The 15,286-nt window shown below is 47.5% G+C and overlaps 1 protein-coding gene across 4 annotated transcripts in view; it reads right to left on the reverse strand.

Annotated features, from left to right (window-relative positions):
• The window catches only part of Cbs (Cystathionine beta-synthase), an 80,007-nt gene that overhangs the window by 49,791 nt on the left and 14,930 nt on the right, over window positions 1-15,286 (reverse strand). For 3 of the 4 annotated variants that reach the window (XM_065432544.1, XM_065432541.1, XM_070537804.1), the window contains exon 1: window positions 2,920-3,009. The exons of the other annotated variant lie outside the window; for it this stretch is intronic. In XM_065432544.1, the coding sequence (XP_065288616.1) occupies window positions 2,920-2,944 (25 nt within the window). In that variant the 5' untranslated portion in view covers window positions 2,945-3,009. Of the gene's footprint in view, window positions 1-2,919; window positions 3,010-15,286 lie in introns of those variants that run through there. 4 annotated transcript variants of the gene reach the window in all.

Here is a 15,286-nt window from a genome sequence, read left to right on the forward strand (position 1 = left end):
AAATTTTATGGTCCTTACTCTGTGACAAAGACAGCCACTCAGAAAGGAATATTGAAGACTGTGTGGTACATTGGTGAACGGGGCTCAGTTGAATGTGCTTCGATTGGAAACGTTTTCAAGTATTACCCCAGGAGGGGTTAGCAAAAGAAACCTGGAAGGGTGAAGCGGTATGAGCCTTCGAATAGAAGATGAAGAAGCGCGGGAACCGGGGGGACAGAAGAAGAGAAGAGAGAAGTGAGAAATAAATGTAGACGAGATGGACGCCAGTTCCACAGCAACGCTTTAAGTCTACTGTGTCCTTTAACTAGGAACGCTACAACATACATACATACATACATACATACATACATACATACATACATACATACATACATACATACATACATACATACATACATACATACATACATACATACATACATACATACATACATACATACATACATACATACATACATACATACATACATACATACATACATACATACATACATACATACATACATACATACATACATACATACATACATACATACATACATACATACATACATACATACATACATACATACATACATACATACATACATACATACATACATACATACATACATTTAAAAACAATCCTCAGCAGGACTCGATTGTAAATGTAGTTTCTAGCAATTCAGACCAGATCTCGTTTTTTTTCTCAAGCGGACTCCCGGCTTTTAATAGGTCCGCTTGTCATGTAGGAGCATATTACTGCGCCTCTGCACAATTTCCTCATCGTTACATGTAATGACATTTATCTCTTTTCCCTTTCCGTCAGTGAAGAATGTCTGGCTAGACGAATGCGCTATAGACCGACCTCTCTGCGTTTTTTTTTTGATAAACTACAGCTTTGTTTCTGAACAGGGAAAACGTACAATTAAGCAAAATATTTTATCAGATGTTGGTATAACTGCCTCCCTCAATTTAACGTCATGGCAACGCTAAATGTTTAAATATTTGTTCTCAAGGTAAAGACGGACGAGGAATACACCAAGTAACTTCAGAGAACTATCTTGACGGTTATCCCATCCCAGTGCCGAATGAAGTTGACAGGTAATGTTGTGGAAGGTGTATAGATGTACTAAATTAATTGTTAGTTTATTCGCAAGTTACTGTTACAGAGCCAATTAACTTCGCTTCTCAATAATCAATTATGCAGAGGACATGGAATAATTTCAAAAGAGCAGTCTGGTACGAAGTATCGCCCCCCAAATTGCAAGGGATAGGCAATGACCACAACTGAAATGAAAAGACTAGACGCAGCAGAACAAAAACTAGTCATGTTGGCGGGAAACACCCTTTTTCTTTTCTGGCAACTTTCTAATAACTAGGTTTATTTAAAGGTCTCGAACATGGCACTAAATGCGGACCAGCAGACAGGACATTGTGTTTGATTTTGCTTGGACAGTCGGTAAGCGGTGGCTTAGATGCTGTCACTGCTATGTAAAGGAGCGCGTTGACGCGAGGACCACTGAGATAGCTTGCACCAGGTCCCGCAGTTGCGACCGCACTTTGGCTTCGAGCAACAATCTCCACCACGAAACGAGCCATTCTTCTATGCATACACACGAAGCATCTGCAGCCTGTGCAAAGCAATCCAACATAACCGCCACGTCATGTTCGCTTGAGATACATTGTGAGCTTAGAGCAGGTGCTTTCCGTGCCCTCACGCTTTAAATTTCAAAACGCAACAAAAACAAACAGCAAATTAGGTCCCGTGACGTTTGAAGGTACACTAAAGCAGATGTCATTACCGTCAAGAAACAATTTCTATGTATAGGACAGCGTTCATGCATGCCATTGCCTTATACAACTGTGCTGGTGCTCTGCGAGACAAACAGACAAAACAGAGGAAGATTCAATTTACTCTCCCTTTCAGATATCTGTGAAGCGCATAAGTGTCCTCCTTAAAAGGCAATCGCTGGGCCTATTTGGAACCAAGTAAAGCAATCGCATAAGTTGAAAATGCATTGTATAAAATACTATTTTTCGGAAAAACTGGACGCTATAGCTAGAAGTGTCGTGTAGTTCATCGTTTACTTCATCGGCTACGACTGCGTGTCCTCTACGCGCGTTCTCACAGCTGATGGTCTTCATACGATTTTTCAGGGCGTTGTGGCAATGTCAAGTCATTTGCAGAGATTGTCTTTCAGAAGGGCAAGCGTTTATTCCACTTTTTGAAAAGAATGTAGTTGCATGAAAATCCAGCCAATGAGTTGTACGTCCAGTTCTTCCAAACCTCAGCTGTCCACGAACCTGCCGGCTAACGTCACAAGCTTCCTGTCTACTGATGGAACCTCCCCCCTCCCCTCCCCTCAAACGATGTGCCGATGGTCCAGCATCTGCCACCCCCGTTCCACTCGCCGAAAACCTAGCTGTTGCGAGCCAACCGGCCAGTTGCGCAAGCTCCCCCCTCGCAGGGCGACGTCCCGCGAACCACTTTCCTCTGTGTCCCACTCGGTCCACATTGAGTCGTCAACTAGCCCTTCAGCAATGTCAGAGGCTTTCCACCCCACCGGTCTTCATTTGGGCACAATAACAACAAAACCACTCCAACAAGACTGCGACCCCGACCCCAACTAACTAAGCAAAGCACCCTGCGGACCAGCTCCAGATAGAGAAGACGTCAGTAAAGTCGTTGTCGTATTTTTTCCCTTGCAACATGCTTCTAATACGCATGAATAAGGTAATACGAGGGGCTCAATTTTTCGTTAGTCACAACCCCACGAAAAAGACAATAAAGCCTAGCGCGGCAATGCTGGGTGATTGCCTACACACATTGTGACGGTGGTGTATGACGCAAATCCGTTTAACTTTTCGTTTCAATCAGCAAGTTGTGGTCATGTTTATTACAGACCGTAAGAGAGATTTTAAATAATGCGCTCGTACCTGCAACCTGAAGTACTGCGCGCATGTTGTCAAGTAGGTCTGGGTCTAGTTGCTTTCCTGCCAACTGTGACACGCACTTTTATGATGATGGTGATACCTTATTCAATGGCACAAACCCACTGTTGGGGATAGGCCATGAATCGGGTGGTAAAATGATTTAGAAATAAAATTAATCGAGGATTAGAAAGAAAGCGGAACTAAATGAAATTAAGTAGTGTACAATAAGTTAGTCAGCGTCGCATAGAAAGGAATAGTTGCATGAACTTAATGTTAAAAATACGTAAAATAAAAGATAGACGTAAGAAATGTGTAAAATAAATTTGAATAACGACATTAATAATATTATAACAATGAAGTTGTGTTATTGCTGTTGGAATTTCCAAAATTGTACTTTGTCCCGCTTCGCTTGACGTTCTCTTCCTTGTCTACTAAAGCAAGAAGCCGCGACGTGACAAGACAAGCAGTTAAAACTGGGACGGCAAATGGACGTTATCCGGCATCCCTTTAGGTGCAGCAGTGATGTTCTGCTGCTGTTACTGGGGCTGCTGCTGCTGTAGTTCTTGCAGGTTACATAAGAGACGTATGATGATGACTTCGGAACCGGTGGGTGGGTGGGTGGGTGGGTGGGTGGGTGGGTGGGTGGGTGGATGGATGGATGGATGGATGGATGGATGGATGGATGGATGGATGGATGGATGGATGGATGGATGGATGGATGGATGGATGGATGGATGGATGGATGGATGGATGGATGGATGGATGGATGGATGGATGGATGGATGGATGGATGGATGGATGGATGGATGGATGGATGGATGGATGGATGGATGGATGGATGGATGGATGGATGGATGGATGGATGGATGGATGGATGGATGGATGGATGGATGGATGGATGGATGGATGGATGGATGGATGGATGGATGGATGGATGGATGGATGGATGGATGGATGGATGGATGGATGGATGGATGGATGGATGGATGGATGGATGGATGGATGGATGGATGGATGGATGGATGGATGGATGGATGGATGGATGGATGGATGGATGGATGGATGGATGGATGGATGGATGGATGGATGGATGGATGGATGGATGGATGGATGGATGGATGGATGGATGGATGGATGGATGGATGGATGGATGGATGGATGGATGGATGGATGGATGGATGGATGGATGGATGGATGGATGGATGGATGGATGGATGGATGGATGGATGGATGGATGGATGGATGGATGGATGGATGGATGGATGGATGGATGGATGGATGGATGGATGGATGGATGGATGGATGGATGGATGGATGGATGGATGGATGGATGGATGGATGGATGGATGGATGGATGGATGGATGGATGGATGGATGGATGGATGGATGGATGGATGGATGGATGGATGGATGGATGGATGGATGGATGGATGGATGGATGGATGGATGGATGGATGGATGGATGGATGGATGGATGGATGGATGGATGGATGGATGGATGGATGGATGGATGGATGGATGGATGGATGGATGGATGGATGGATGGATGGATGGATGGATGGATGGATGGATGGATGGATGGATGGATGGATGGATGGATGGATGGATGGATGGATGGATGGATGGATGGATGGATGGATGGATGGATGGATGGATGGATGGATGGATGGATGGATGGATGGATGGATGGATGGATGGATGGATGGATGGATGGATGGATGGATGGATGGATGGATGGATGGATGGATGGATGGATGGATGGATGGATGGATGGATGGATGGATGGATGGATGGATGGATGGATGGATGGATGGATGGATGGATGGATGGATGGATGGATGGATGGATGGATGGATGGATGGATGGATGGATGGATGGATGGATGGATGGATGGATGGATGGATGGATGGATGGATGGATGGATGGATGGATGGATGGATGGATGGATGGATGGATGGATGGATGGATGGATGGATGGATGGATGGATGGATGGATGGATGGATGGATGGATGGATGGATGGATGGATGGATGGATGGATGGATGGATGGATGGATGGATGGATGGATGGATGGATGGATGGATGGATGGATGGATGGATGGATGGATGGATGGATGGATGGATGGATGGATGGATGGATGGATGGATGGATGGATGGATGGATGGATGGATGGATGGATGGATGGATGGATGGATGGATGGATGGATGGATGGATGGATGGATGGATGGATGGATGGATGGATGGATGGATGGATGGATGGATGGATGGATGGATGGATGGATGGATGGATGGATGGATGGATGGATGGATGGATGGATGGATGGATGGATGGATGGATGGATGGATGGATGGATGGATGGATGGATGGATGGATGGATGGATGGATGGATGGATGGATGGATGGATGGATGGATGGATGGATGGATGGATGGATGGATGGATGGATGGATGGATGGATGGATGGATGGATGGATGGATGGATGGATGGATGGATGGATGGATGGATGGATGGATGGATGGATGGATGGATGGATGGATGGATGGATGGATGGATGGATGGATGGATGGATGGATGGATGGATGGATGGATGGATGGATGGATGGATGGATGGATGGATGGATGGATGGATGGATGGATGGATGGATGGATGGATGGATGGATGGATGGATGGATGGATGGATGGATGGATGGATGGATGGATGGATGGATGGATGGATGGATGGATGGATGGATGGATGGATGGATGGATGGATGGATGGATGGATGGATGGATGGATGGATGGATGGATGGATGGATGGATGGATGGATGGATGGATGGATGGATGGATGGATGGATGGATGGATGGATGGATGGATGGATGGATGGATGGATGGATGGATGGATGGATGGATGGATGGATGGATGGATGGATGGATGGATGGATGGATGGATGGATGGATGGATGGATGGATGGATGGATGGATGGATGGATGGATGGATGGATGGATGGATGGATGGATGGATGGATGGATGGATGGATGGATGGATGGATGGATGGATGGATGGATGGATGGATGGATGGATGGATGGATGGATGGATGGATGGATGGATGGATGGATGGATGGATGGATGGATGGATGGATGGATGGATGGATGGATGGATGGATGGATGGATGGATGGATGGATGGATGGATGGATGGATGGATGGATGGATGGATGGATGGATGGATGGATGGATGGATGGATGGATGGATGGATGGATGGATGGATGGATGGATGGATGGATGGATGGATGGATGGATGGATGGATGGATGGATGGATGGATGGATGGATGGATGGATGGATGGATGGATGGATGGATGGATGGATGGATGGATGGATGGATGGATGGATGGATGGATGGATGGATGGATGGATGGATGGATGGATGGATGGATGGATGGATGGATGGATGGATGGATGGATGGATGGATGGATGGATGGATGGATGGATGGATGGATGGATGGATGGATGGATGGATGGATGGATGGATGGATGGATGGATGGATGGATGGATGGATGGATGGATGGATGGATGGATGGATGGATGGATGGATGGATGGATGGATGGATGGATGGATGGATGGATGGATGGATGGATGGATGGATGGATGGATGGATGGATGGATGGATGGATGGATGGATGGATGGATGGATGGATGGATGGATGGATGGATGGATGGATGGATGGATGGATGGATGGATGGATGGATGGATGGATGGATGGATGGATGGATGGATGGATGGATGGATGGATGGATGGATGGATGGATGGATGGATGGATGGATGGATGGATGGATGGATGGATGGATGGATGGATGGATGGATGGATGGATGGATGGATGGATGGATGTTATGAGCGTCCCCTTTGAACCGGGGCGGTGGGTTGCGCCACCAAGCTCTTGCTCTTATACTGCCTAGTGTCCTACCTAGGTGAAACAATTCAAAAAAAATGAAAACACGATGAACTCCCACAACCAAATTTTCTGATCCCCTACTGCAAACTGTACGTTTGTACGTTTCCCTACTTTTCTTCCAATAATCCTCCAATTGCCTCTTACTAACCTCTATTGCGGATATGTTTACTTTTCCACTGCTCTGCCTGGACCCAAGAACTTCAAGGAGGCCAGTGGCGCCTAAATTTACCGCTGGGCCTTCACATTCTAATAAAACATGCTCCATAGTTTTCCTAGCTTTACCACAGCAAGCACATGCTTCTTCTTCCTTCTTATATCTCGCTTTATAGGTGCGTGTTCTAAGGCATCCCGATCTCGCTTCGAAAAGTAATGAGCTTCCCTTTGAGTTATCATAAATGGTTTCTTTCCTGATTTCGTTTTTTTCCTCTTAAGTAGTTGCTCATGACATGTTTCTTTTCCATTGCCGCCACCCATGAGATTATTTCAGCCTCTCTGACTTTCCGCTTGACCTTCTTTGTTGCTGCGCTGCCCACCCTACAGGCCGTATACTTGCTGGTAAGCTTCCTAGTTCTTTTCCTCCACTTTGAATCAATGTTTTTCCTGTACACATACCTGAACACTCTCCTAGCCCATTTACTTTCTTCCATATTCCTCAGCCGTTCTTCATACTCAATTTTACTGCGAGCTTCCCGCACTTCAAAACTAGCTCCAGCCCATATCAACCTGCACAGCTTCATTTGTAGTCTTCTCGTGAGCGCCCAATGCGAGGCGACCCACTGACCTTTGGTTCGCGTCGAGTCCTGATTGTACCGCTGATTTAAAGCAAACAACTGCATTTCCGAAAGTAAGTCCTGGAACCATTACATCTTTTCACATACCTCGGATGACCTCGTACCTATTGTATCCCCATAGCGTTCTGTGCTTCATTATGGCTGCATTTCTCTTCCCCTTTACTGTTATGGTTTTTCCTGTGTTTCCATATATCTATTGCCTTCGTTTATCCATATACCAAGGTATTTATATTCTGGTACCCGAGGTATTTCTTGGCCCTGCATCTCCCCTGTCTGTTTAGTGTTTTCAGTGAATACCATAAGACCTGATTTTCTAACACTAAATTTCAGGCCTAAATTGTTGCCTTCCTGTCCACAGATATTAGCCAGACGTTGCAAATCACTTTGCTTGTTAGCTAGCAACACAATGTCGTCCGCATAAAATAAATCTGGGAGTTGCTGCTTTACTACTGTACCCGCCTGTTTGTATGGTATGGTATGGTATGGTAAAACCTTATTAATTAAAGTCCTGCAGATCGTGAGTCTTCACGAAGCGGGCCGCTCCCACGTGGGAACCGGAAGGCCGAGCCTCTCGGCCGCATCGTGGGCCTGCTGGACAGCCCAGAGTTGGTCAGCCAGAAGAGGGCTGCGGAGAACCGCCTCCCATCTGGCCGAGCTGTTAGCGATGATAGAGCGTGACCGAGCACACCGCCAGAGCATATGGTCTAACGTGGCTATATCTCCACAATCGTGGCAGGTAGCGTTGGTGTAAGTATCCGGATAGATTTTATTTAAGAGCGATGGATTCGGATAGGTATTCGTATGTAGTAGACGGAGCGTTAATGCTTGAGCTCTATTGAGGCGCGGATGAGGAACAAAGTAGGTTCTACGGCTGAGATAGTAGTGTTTAGTTATCTCGTTGTAGGTGGAGGGCGTGTCCCTGTTCTCTAGTGAGTCCGCTTCCGATTGGTCGAGGGTAGCGCGGTGGGCAAGTTCACGCGCAGCCCCGTGAGCCGACTCATTGAGGTTGGGAGGAGCACCCTTTATCTGACCCTGATGTGCCGGAAACCAATAAATGAAGTGGTGCGTGATTGCCGTGCCCCCAAGAAGTCTGAGGGCCTGTTTGGAAATGGTGCCTTTTTCAAATGCTCTGACTGCAGATCTTGAATCACTATAGATGGCATCCCGTGAGCTATCCAGCAGGGCTAGTGCAATAGCCATTTGTTCAGCTATTTCGGAGTCCCTCGTCCGAACCGAGGCAGCATTGGTGATTCCTTGGCGACCATCAACAGTGACGATGGTGAACACCTGACGTCCCTTACAAGAAGCGGCATCCACAAAGCTGACCTGTCGCTGATCATTGTGTATTTGCCTAAGGAGGTTGGCCGCCCTTGCCCTCCTTCTACCGCGATTATGATCGGGGTGCATGTTCCTAGGTATTGGCGCGACCGTAATGTTCTCACGAATCGACGGAGGAACGTCAGAGAACTCCTCTGCTACTCTATCGGGGTGATATCCGAGTTCCTGCAAGATAGATCTCCCTGCCTTCGTTGTTGTGAGGCGAGATAGCTGTGCGCGCTCCTGGGCCTCTGCGATCTCTTCAAGAGTGTTATGAATGCCAAGCTGCAATAATCGCTCTGTACAAGTGTATACGGGTAACCCGAGAACCCGTTTGGTAATCTTCCTAAGCTGTGCATTCAGTTTATCCCTCTCTGCCCGTTTCCATCGATGCATGGCTGCCACGTATCTAAAGTGGCACAGAACGAAGGCATGCATTAGTCGAATGAGGTTATCCTCCTTGAGTCCATGATGCCGATTTGATACTCTCCGGACTAAACGAACAGCACTTTCAGTTTTAGTAATTAGCTTGCGTATAGTCTTGCCATTTGTACCCCCTGACTCAACGATCATGCCCAAGACCTTGATTGAATCGACTTTGGGTATACGACAACCGGTTTTTGTACATAAGTTAATATCTTTGTCTTCTAACGATGTCCATCCCTTGGGCCTTGGACCGCGTTTCTTGGGACTATACAACAAAAGTTCCGACTTCAAGGGGGAGCATCTGAGACCGGTGAGTTCTAGATAGGTTTCAATAGTGTCTATTGCCTCCTGTAAGGCGCCCTCAACCTGACCGTCATTGCCTCCTGTGCACCATATAGTTATATCGTCAGCATACATAGTGTGTTTGATGCCTTCAATCTCGAGAAGCTTCCTGCTTAGGTCAACCATGGCTATATTGAATAAACAGGGGGAAATGACGGACCCCTGTGGGGTGCCCCTCTCGCCAAGTTCCAGTAATTGGGATTCGAGATCGGCCACCCGGATGGTAGCCTTCCTATCCGAGAGGAACGATCTAACATAGTTATAAAATCTCTCACCCAGATTGAGCCGAGATATCGAGGCTAGGATATGCGAATGTAGAACGCTGTCGAAGGCCTTTTCAAGATCAAGTCCCAAAATGGCTCGAGTGTCGCTAGAGTCGTTGTCTATGATTTGATTCTTAATCAGTTTCATGGTATCTTGTGTGGATAGGCCTGGTCTGAATCCTATCATACTATGGGGGTAAACGTCGTTATTCTCCAGGAACCGGGAGAGTCGATTCAGGACCGCGTGCTCCGCTACCTTACCCACACAGGATGTAAGCGAGATGGGCCTCAAGTTGTCAACGCTAGGTGTTTTTCCAGGTTTGGGTATGAGTACTGCGAGGGCAGTTTTCCAAGGTAATGGGACGGTTCCACTCCTCCAAATTTCATTAATGTCCTCTGTGAGGTATGCGATTGATTTTTCATCCAGATTTCGCAACGCCTTGTTGGAGATGCCATCCGGCCCTGGTGCGGATCTACCATTGAGTCCATGTAGAACACTTCGAATCTCCCCAACGCCAAACTCTGCATCCAGGTAGGAATTGGCCTGGCCCTGGTAATCGAGATGTACAGGAGACCGCCCTGAGCCGACTGGGAGATATTTGTTGGCAAGCGTGCGGATTAGTTCGTCCTCAGAGGTCATTCGTGCAGCCTCATGTATGGTTCTAGCAATGACATGCCTCTGATTGGACTTAGTATTGGTCTCGTTAAGCAGATGCTTAAGCAAGTTCCAAGTTTTACCATTGCGCATTTGGCCGTCTATCGAATTGCAAACCTCGTCCCACTGCTGTTTAGAGAGGGTTGCACAATGCTCCTCAATGTGTTTGTTTAACTCAGATATCTTTTTGCGTAGCCTACGATTAAGTCGGTGACATTTCCATCTGTTGAGAATGGACTGTTTGGCCTCTAACAGATGGGCTAGCCTGCTGTCCATTTTCTCAACAGGAAGGTCGGTGCAGACCTTAGAGGTTGCACGCCGAACGTCATCTTGAACCTGAACCATCCATTGCTCTATAGTAGGTCGGGAATCTGAGGGAGGCCTCTCCTCCCGAAGCTTGCGGAATTTATCCCAGTCCGTGTACGAGAATTCGCGCTGTTTTTTACCCACGATAGGAAGCTGGGCCTCACAAATATAGTGGTCACTACCAAGGTTCTCAGCCAAGTTATTCCATTTGGCCTCAGTCACGTTCTTAACGAAGATGAGATCGGGGGTAGAGTCTCTACACGTGGATGTCCCGATTCGGGTAGGAAAGTTAGGGTCAGTGATCAGCGTCAGGTCCAGATCCATGGAATTCTGCCAGAGATGCTTACCCTTATTGGTATCATAGTTATAACCCCAGGCATGAAACGGGGCATTAAAGTCCCCTGCGACAATAAGAGGGCTTGAGCCTGCCATGTCTATGGCCTTGCGGAGCAGAGTCTTAAATCTTTGCCTTTTTTCGTTGGGACTACTATATATGTTAAGAACATATATGCTGCCTCGGTTGACCCGACCAGGTATGACCTCTACCATAATATACTCAATATTACTACCAGCCAATTTGAGATCATGTGTCACATGAGTGAGTTTCTTACTAACAAGAGTACATAACCCCCTCCCTCCCGACTGCACGGAGACCGAGCAAAACCCAGCCATCGAGATGCCAGGCGAGAGGGTTTCCTGTAATAAGATAACCTGGGGCATCTTTTCACAATTGCGTAGATATTGCTGTAGGGGAGCCTTCTTCCTAGAGAAGCCCCTACAGTTCCATTGCCAAATTCGGAATGTCTCAAGGGGCGGAGCCATCTCTTACGAGCTGAACGCCGACTCTAGGTGGGGCTAGAATCGGGGCTACGTTGCTAGCTGTTGGTTCAGAAAGACGTATCGGCGGGTTCGGTGGCGTTAGCGGGCCCACCACAAACTCGAGAAAGGATTCCATTTTGGCCAACCGTTGGTTGGTGTTTGCTTCTAAGGTCGTCATCTTGCTTTGCATCTCAGTGATCCTATCACCTAACTGTTTCAGACTTTCGCTGAGAGCGGTTAGCATCTCGCGCACCTCTGATTTAGCTTTACGTGACACGTTCTCCTGATCACAAGCTATTGCCCTCTTCTTCGGTGGTCGTGACCCGTCGCTACCCTCGGCCATCGGGACTTCCAGAATTTCCGCGTTGATGGTAGCGGTGGGTTGCGAGTTCCTAGCGCCCTTAATCTCTGCTATCTCAGCCATTAGCCTATTAATGTTCTCTCTCATGGCCGCGTTCTCGCGCTCTAATCTCGTGATTTTTTCCAAACTATCATCATGCTCTGGCAGCGACCTCGACATCACCTCTGACGGTCCTCCACGGACCCGATCTGCCCAAGTGGGACGGCCCTCCTTGTGGACCACCTGATGCTGATGAGCATGTCCCCGGGCTCTGGATCTCGACCTGGACCGGCTTCTGGGCTCGAAGCGAACCATGGAAGCAGATCGTCCCCTGGAGCGACCACGGGAATGGCTCCGGGATAAACTCCAGGAACGGTCACGATCCCTAGACCGCGATCTCGAGTGACGGCGACCTCCCTCGGGGGCTGTATGCTGGGACCGATGCTGGTCGAGCTCCGGGAACTGGAGCTCAGCACCGCGGTAATCCGGGGTAGGGCTTCTCATCCGGCTCCTTTCGGCTCTGGCTCGTTCTTTTCGGCGACGTCGAACGACGTATGGGATCTTAAAGCGTTGTCTGCATTCCTTTCCTGCCGTGAGATGGCCCTCACCGCACAACTTGCATTTAGGCGTGCACTGATGCTGCTCGTCTGGATTCGAGGCTCCACATCCTCTGCATACGGCTTCGCTGGGTGTCGGACAGACGTCGGCACGATGGCCAAGCCGTCCGCAAACGTAGCAGATGTCGATCTGCTTACGATATAAAGTACATCTGACCAATGCATTGTCATACCTGACGTAGTTAGGTACCCGGTATCCGTCAAAGGCAACTATGACGGTGCCGGTGTCCTTAATCCTCTTGGCTGCCAGCGCCAGGGGGTTTCTTGCATTAACAATCTTGCGCTGCAACACCTCTGGCCCGTCACAACGGGCAACGTCTCGTATTACACCTTTGCACGTAGCATGTGGTGTGGTGCGGTATGCCGCTACCTCGTGCAGGCGACCCGCCACCAAAATATTCTTGATTCTCACATATTTGGTTGCGTTCTCCTCCTCGGGAGTACTGACCACGACTATATTCTGTTGATAGTTAGGACAGATCGTGTCGGCTTCACGCTTCGAACCTTCGATGCAAGCAGCGGTGTTGATAGCATCAGCCACCACAGTCGGGCCTATCTTGGATATATTCAGGCCACCCCTCACTCTGATCACAATTTTGATGTCCTCCCTGGGAAGCGGCGGCATTCTTCCACGACGAATAATGCGGCTCTTGACACCAGCTCCGGTCCTGCCATGATTGTTGTGCCCGGGCACCGCGTTAGGCCTGGCTCCATTGCTGGGCCTGTCTATCGACGATTTCGTCAAATGGTGTCTTCGGCCAGCTAATTGCCAGCCGGAATCCTCGAGGAAATCGTCGGGAAATCGCCTGTTTGTATGAGAGATTAAACCCGATATTACTTCCTTCTAGCGCCATCTCCATTCTCACCACGTACATCATAAACAGCAGCGGGGATAAAGGGCACACCTGCCTAAGACCCATGTTGATGCGAACTTTCTCCTCGCTCCTCATCCCTTCCCATTCAACGCAAACGGTATTTTCTAGGTAAATGTCTCTCAATAGCTGTAGACAATCGTTACCTAAGCATTCCGGATCCAGAATATCCCACAAGATATTGCGGTCTACGTTGTCGTAGGCTCCTGTAATGTATAAAAAGGCCACATACAACAGTCTGCTTTCTGCTTTTGATATTTCAATACACTGAGTAAGAACAAACAAGTTATCATCCAAACGTCTGCCTATTCTGAAGCCATTCTGAAGCTCTCCCAAAATGCCATTATTCTCTGCCCATGCTTGAAGCTTTAATTTGATTGCCTGCATTGCTAGCCTGTATATTAGCGATGTAATGGTCAACGGTCTATACGAGTGAATTCTGTCTTTCTCCCCCTTACCTTTATAAATTCATTCTACTTTGTCGCCAACTGTCTGGTATTAGTCTATCTTTTAAAGTTTTTTTCCACTGCTTTCACCAGAGCTTCCTTACTTTTTGGTCCTAGTTCATTTATCAGCCTAACGGGAACCTCGTCTAGCCTTGTGGCTGTGCGCTTAGGAATTTTCTCTTCCACTTTCTTCCAGTTTAAACTTGTCAGCACCAGCTCCTTTTCCGCTTGGGTCTCTTTCATGCTCTTTTTTTGTTCAAGTACAACCTCGTCATTGCCTTGGAAAGATTCAGCTGTTACTTTTCGGATGTAATTTTGTGCAGCTTCTCCTTCCACATTGTTTTCGTCTTCGTCTAGGATATGTTGTTGTATTGTTATTGACTTCCTACCTAATTATTTTATGTGGTTCCAAAATATTCTAGGTGCGGCCTTCTTTTTCTCACGTATTTCTGACAACCAACGTTCACTTTCACCTTTTAATTTTGCTTGCACCAGTATTTGAACCGTAAACTTTTTCTCCCGGTATATTTTCCATTTACTGGTTACTTCATCCTGCGGCAACTGCGCCTTCTTTACCTGCCTGTGCTCTCGAGATGCTTTCTGTCGTTCGGTGATCGCTTCTCGTATTGCCTTGTTCCACCAGCTTTTCGGTTTCTTTTTTTCTTTCCAACGAACATGTTGTTTCTCTTTCCATATATCTGTCGTTGTTACACTTAGAAGCTCAGCATATTCCCATCCTTGGCCATTTGCCAAGTTCTTCCTCAACTCTAGTGACTATATTTTTGCTATTTGTTCAGCGTTCAAATTTGGACGGGCCATTTTGCTCTCCTTGCTCTCTTTCCCAACTACATATCCCATGTTCAAAATGATAATAATAATTAATAATATTTGGGGTTTTACGTGCCAAAACCACTTTCTGATTATGAGGCACGCCGTAGTGGAGGACTCCGGAAATTTTGACCACCTGGGGTTCTTTAACGTGCACCTAAATCTAAGCACACGGGTGTTTTCGCATTTCACCCCCATCGAAATGCGGCCGCCGTGGCCGGGATTCGATCCCGCGACCTCGTGCTCAGCAGCCCAACGCCATAGCCACTGAGCAACCAATGCGGGTTTCAAAATGATGCGTTTATGGTCACTCCCTATGCTGCTAAACCCTTCCTCATCGATGACCATTTCTCTCAACTTATCATGAATTCTTTCTGTCATCAGGCAGTAATCAATGGTCGAT

This window comes from Dermacentor albipictus, chromosome 4 (assembly GCF_038994185.2).
Source record: "Dermacentor albipictus isolate Rhodes 1998 colony chromosome 4, USDA_Dalb.pri_finalv2, whole genome shotgun sequence".
Lineage (NCBI taxonomy): Eukaryota > Metazoa > Arthropoda > Arachnida > Ixodida > Ixodidae > Dermacentor > Dermacentor albipictus.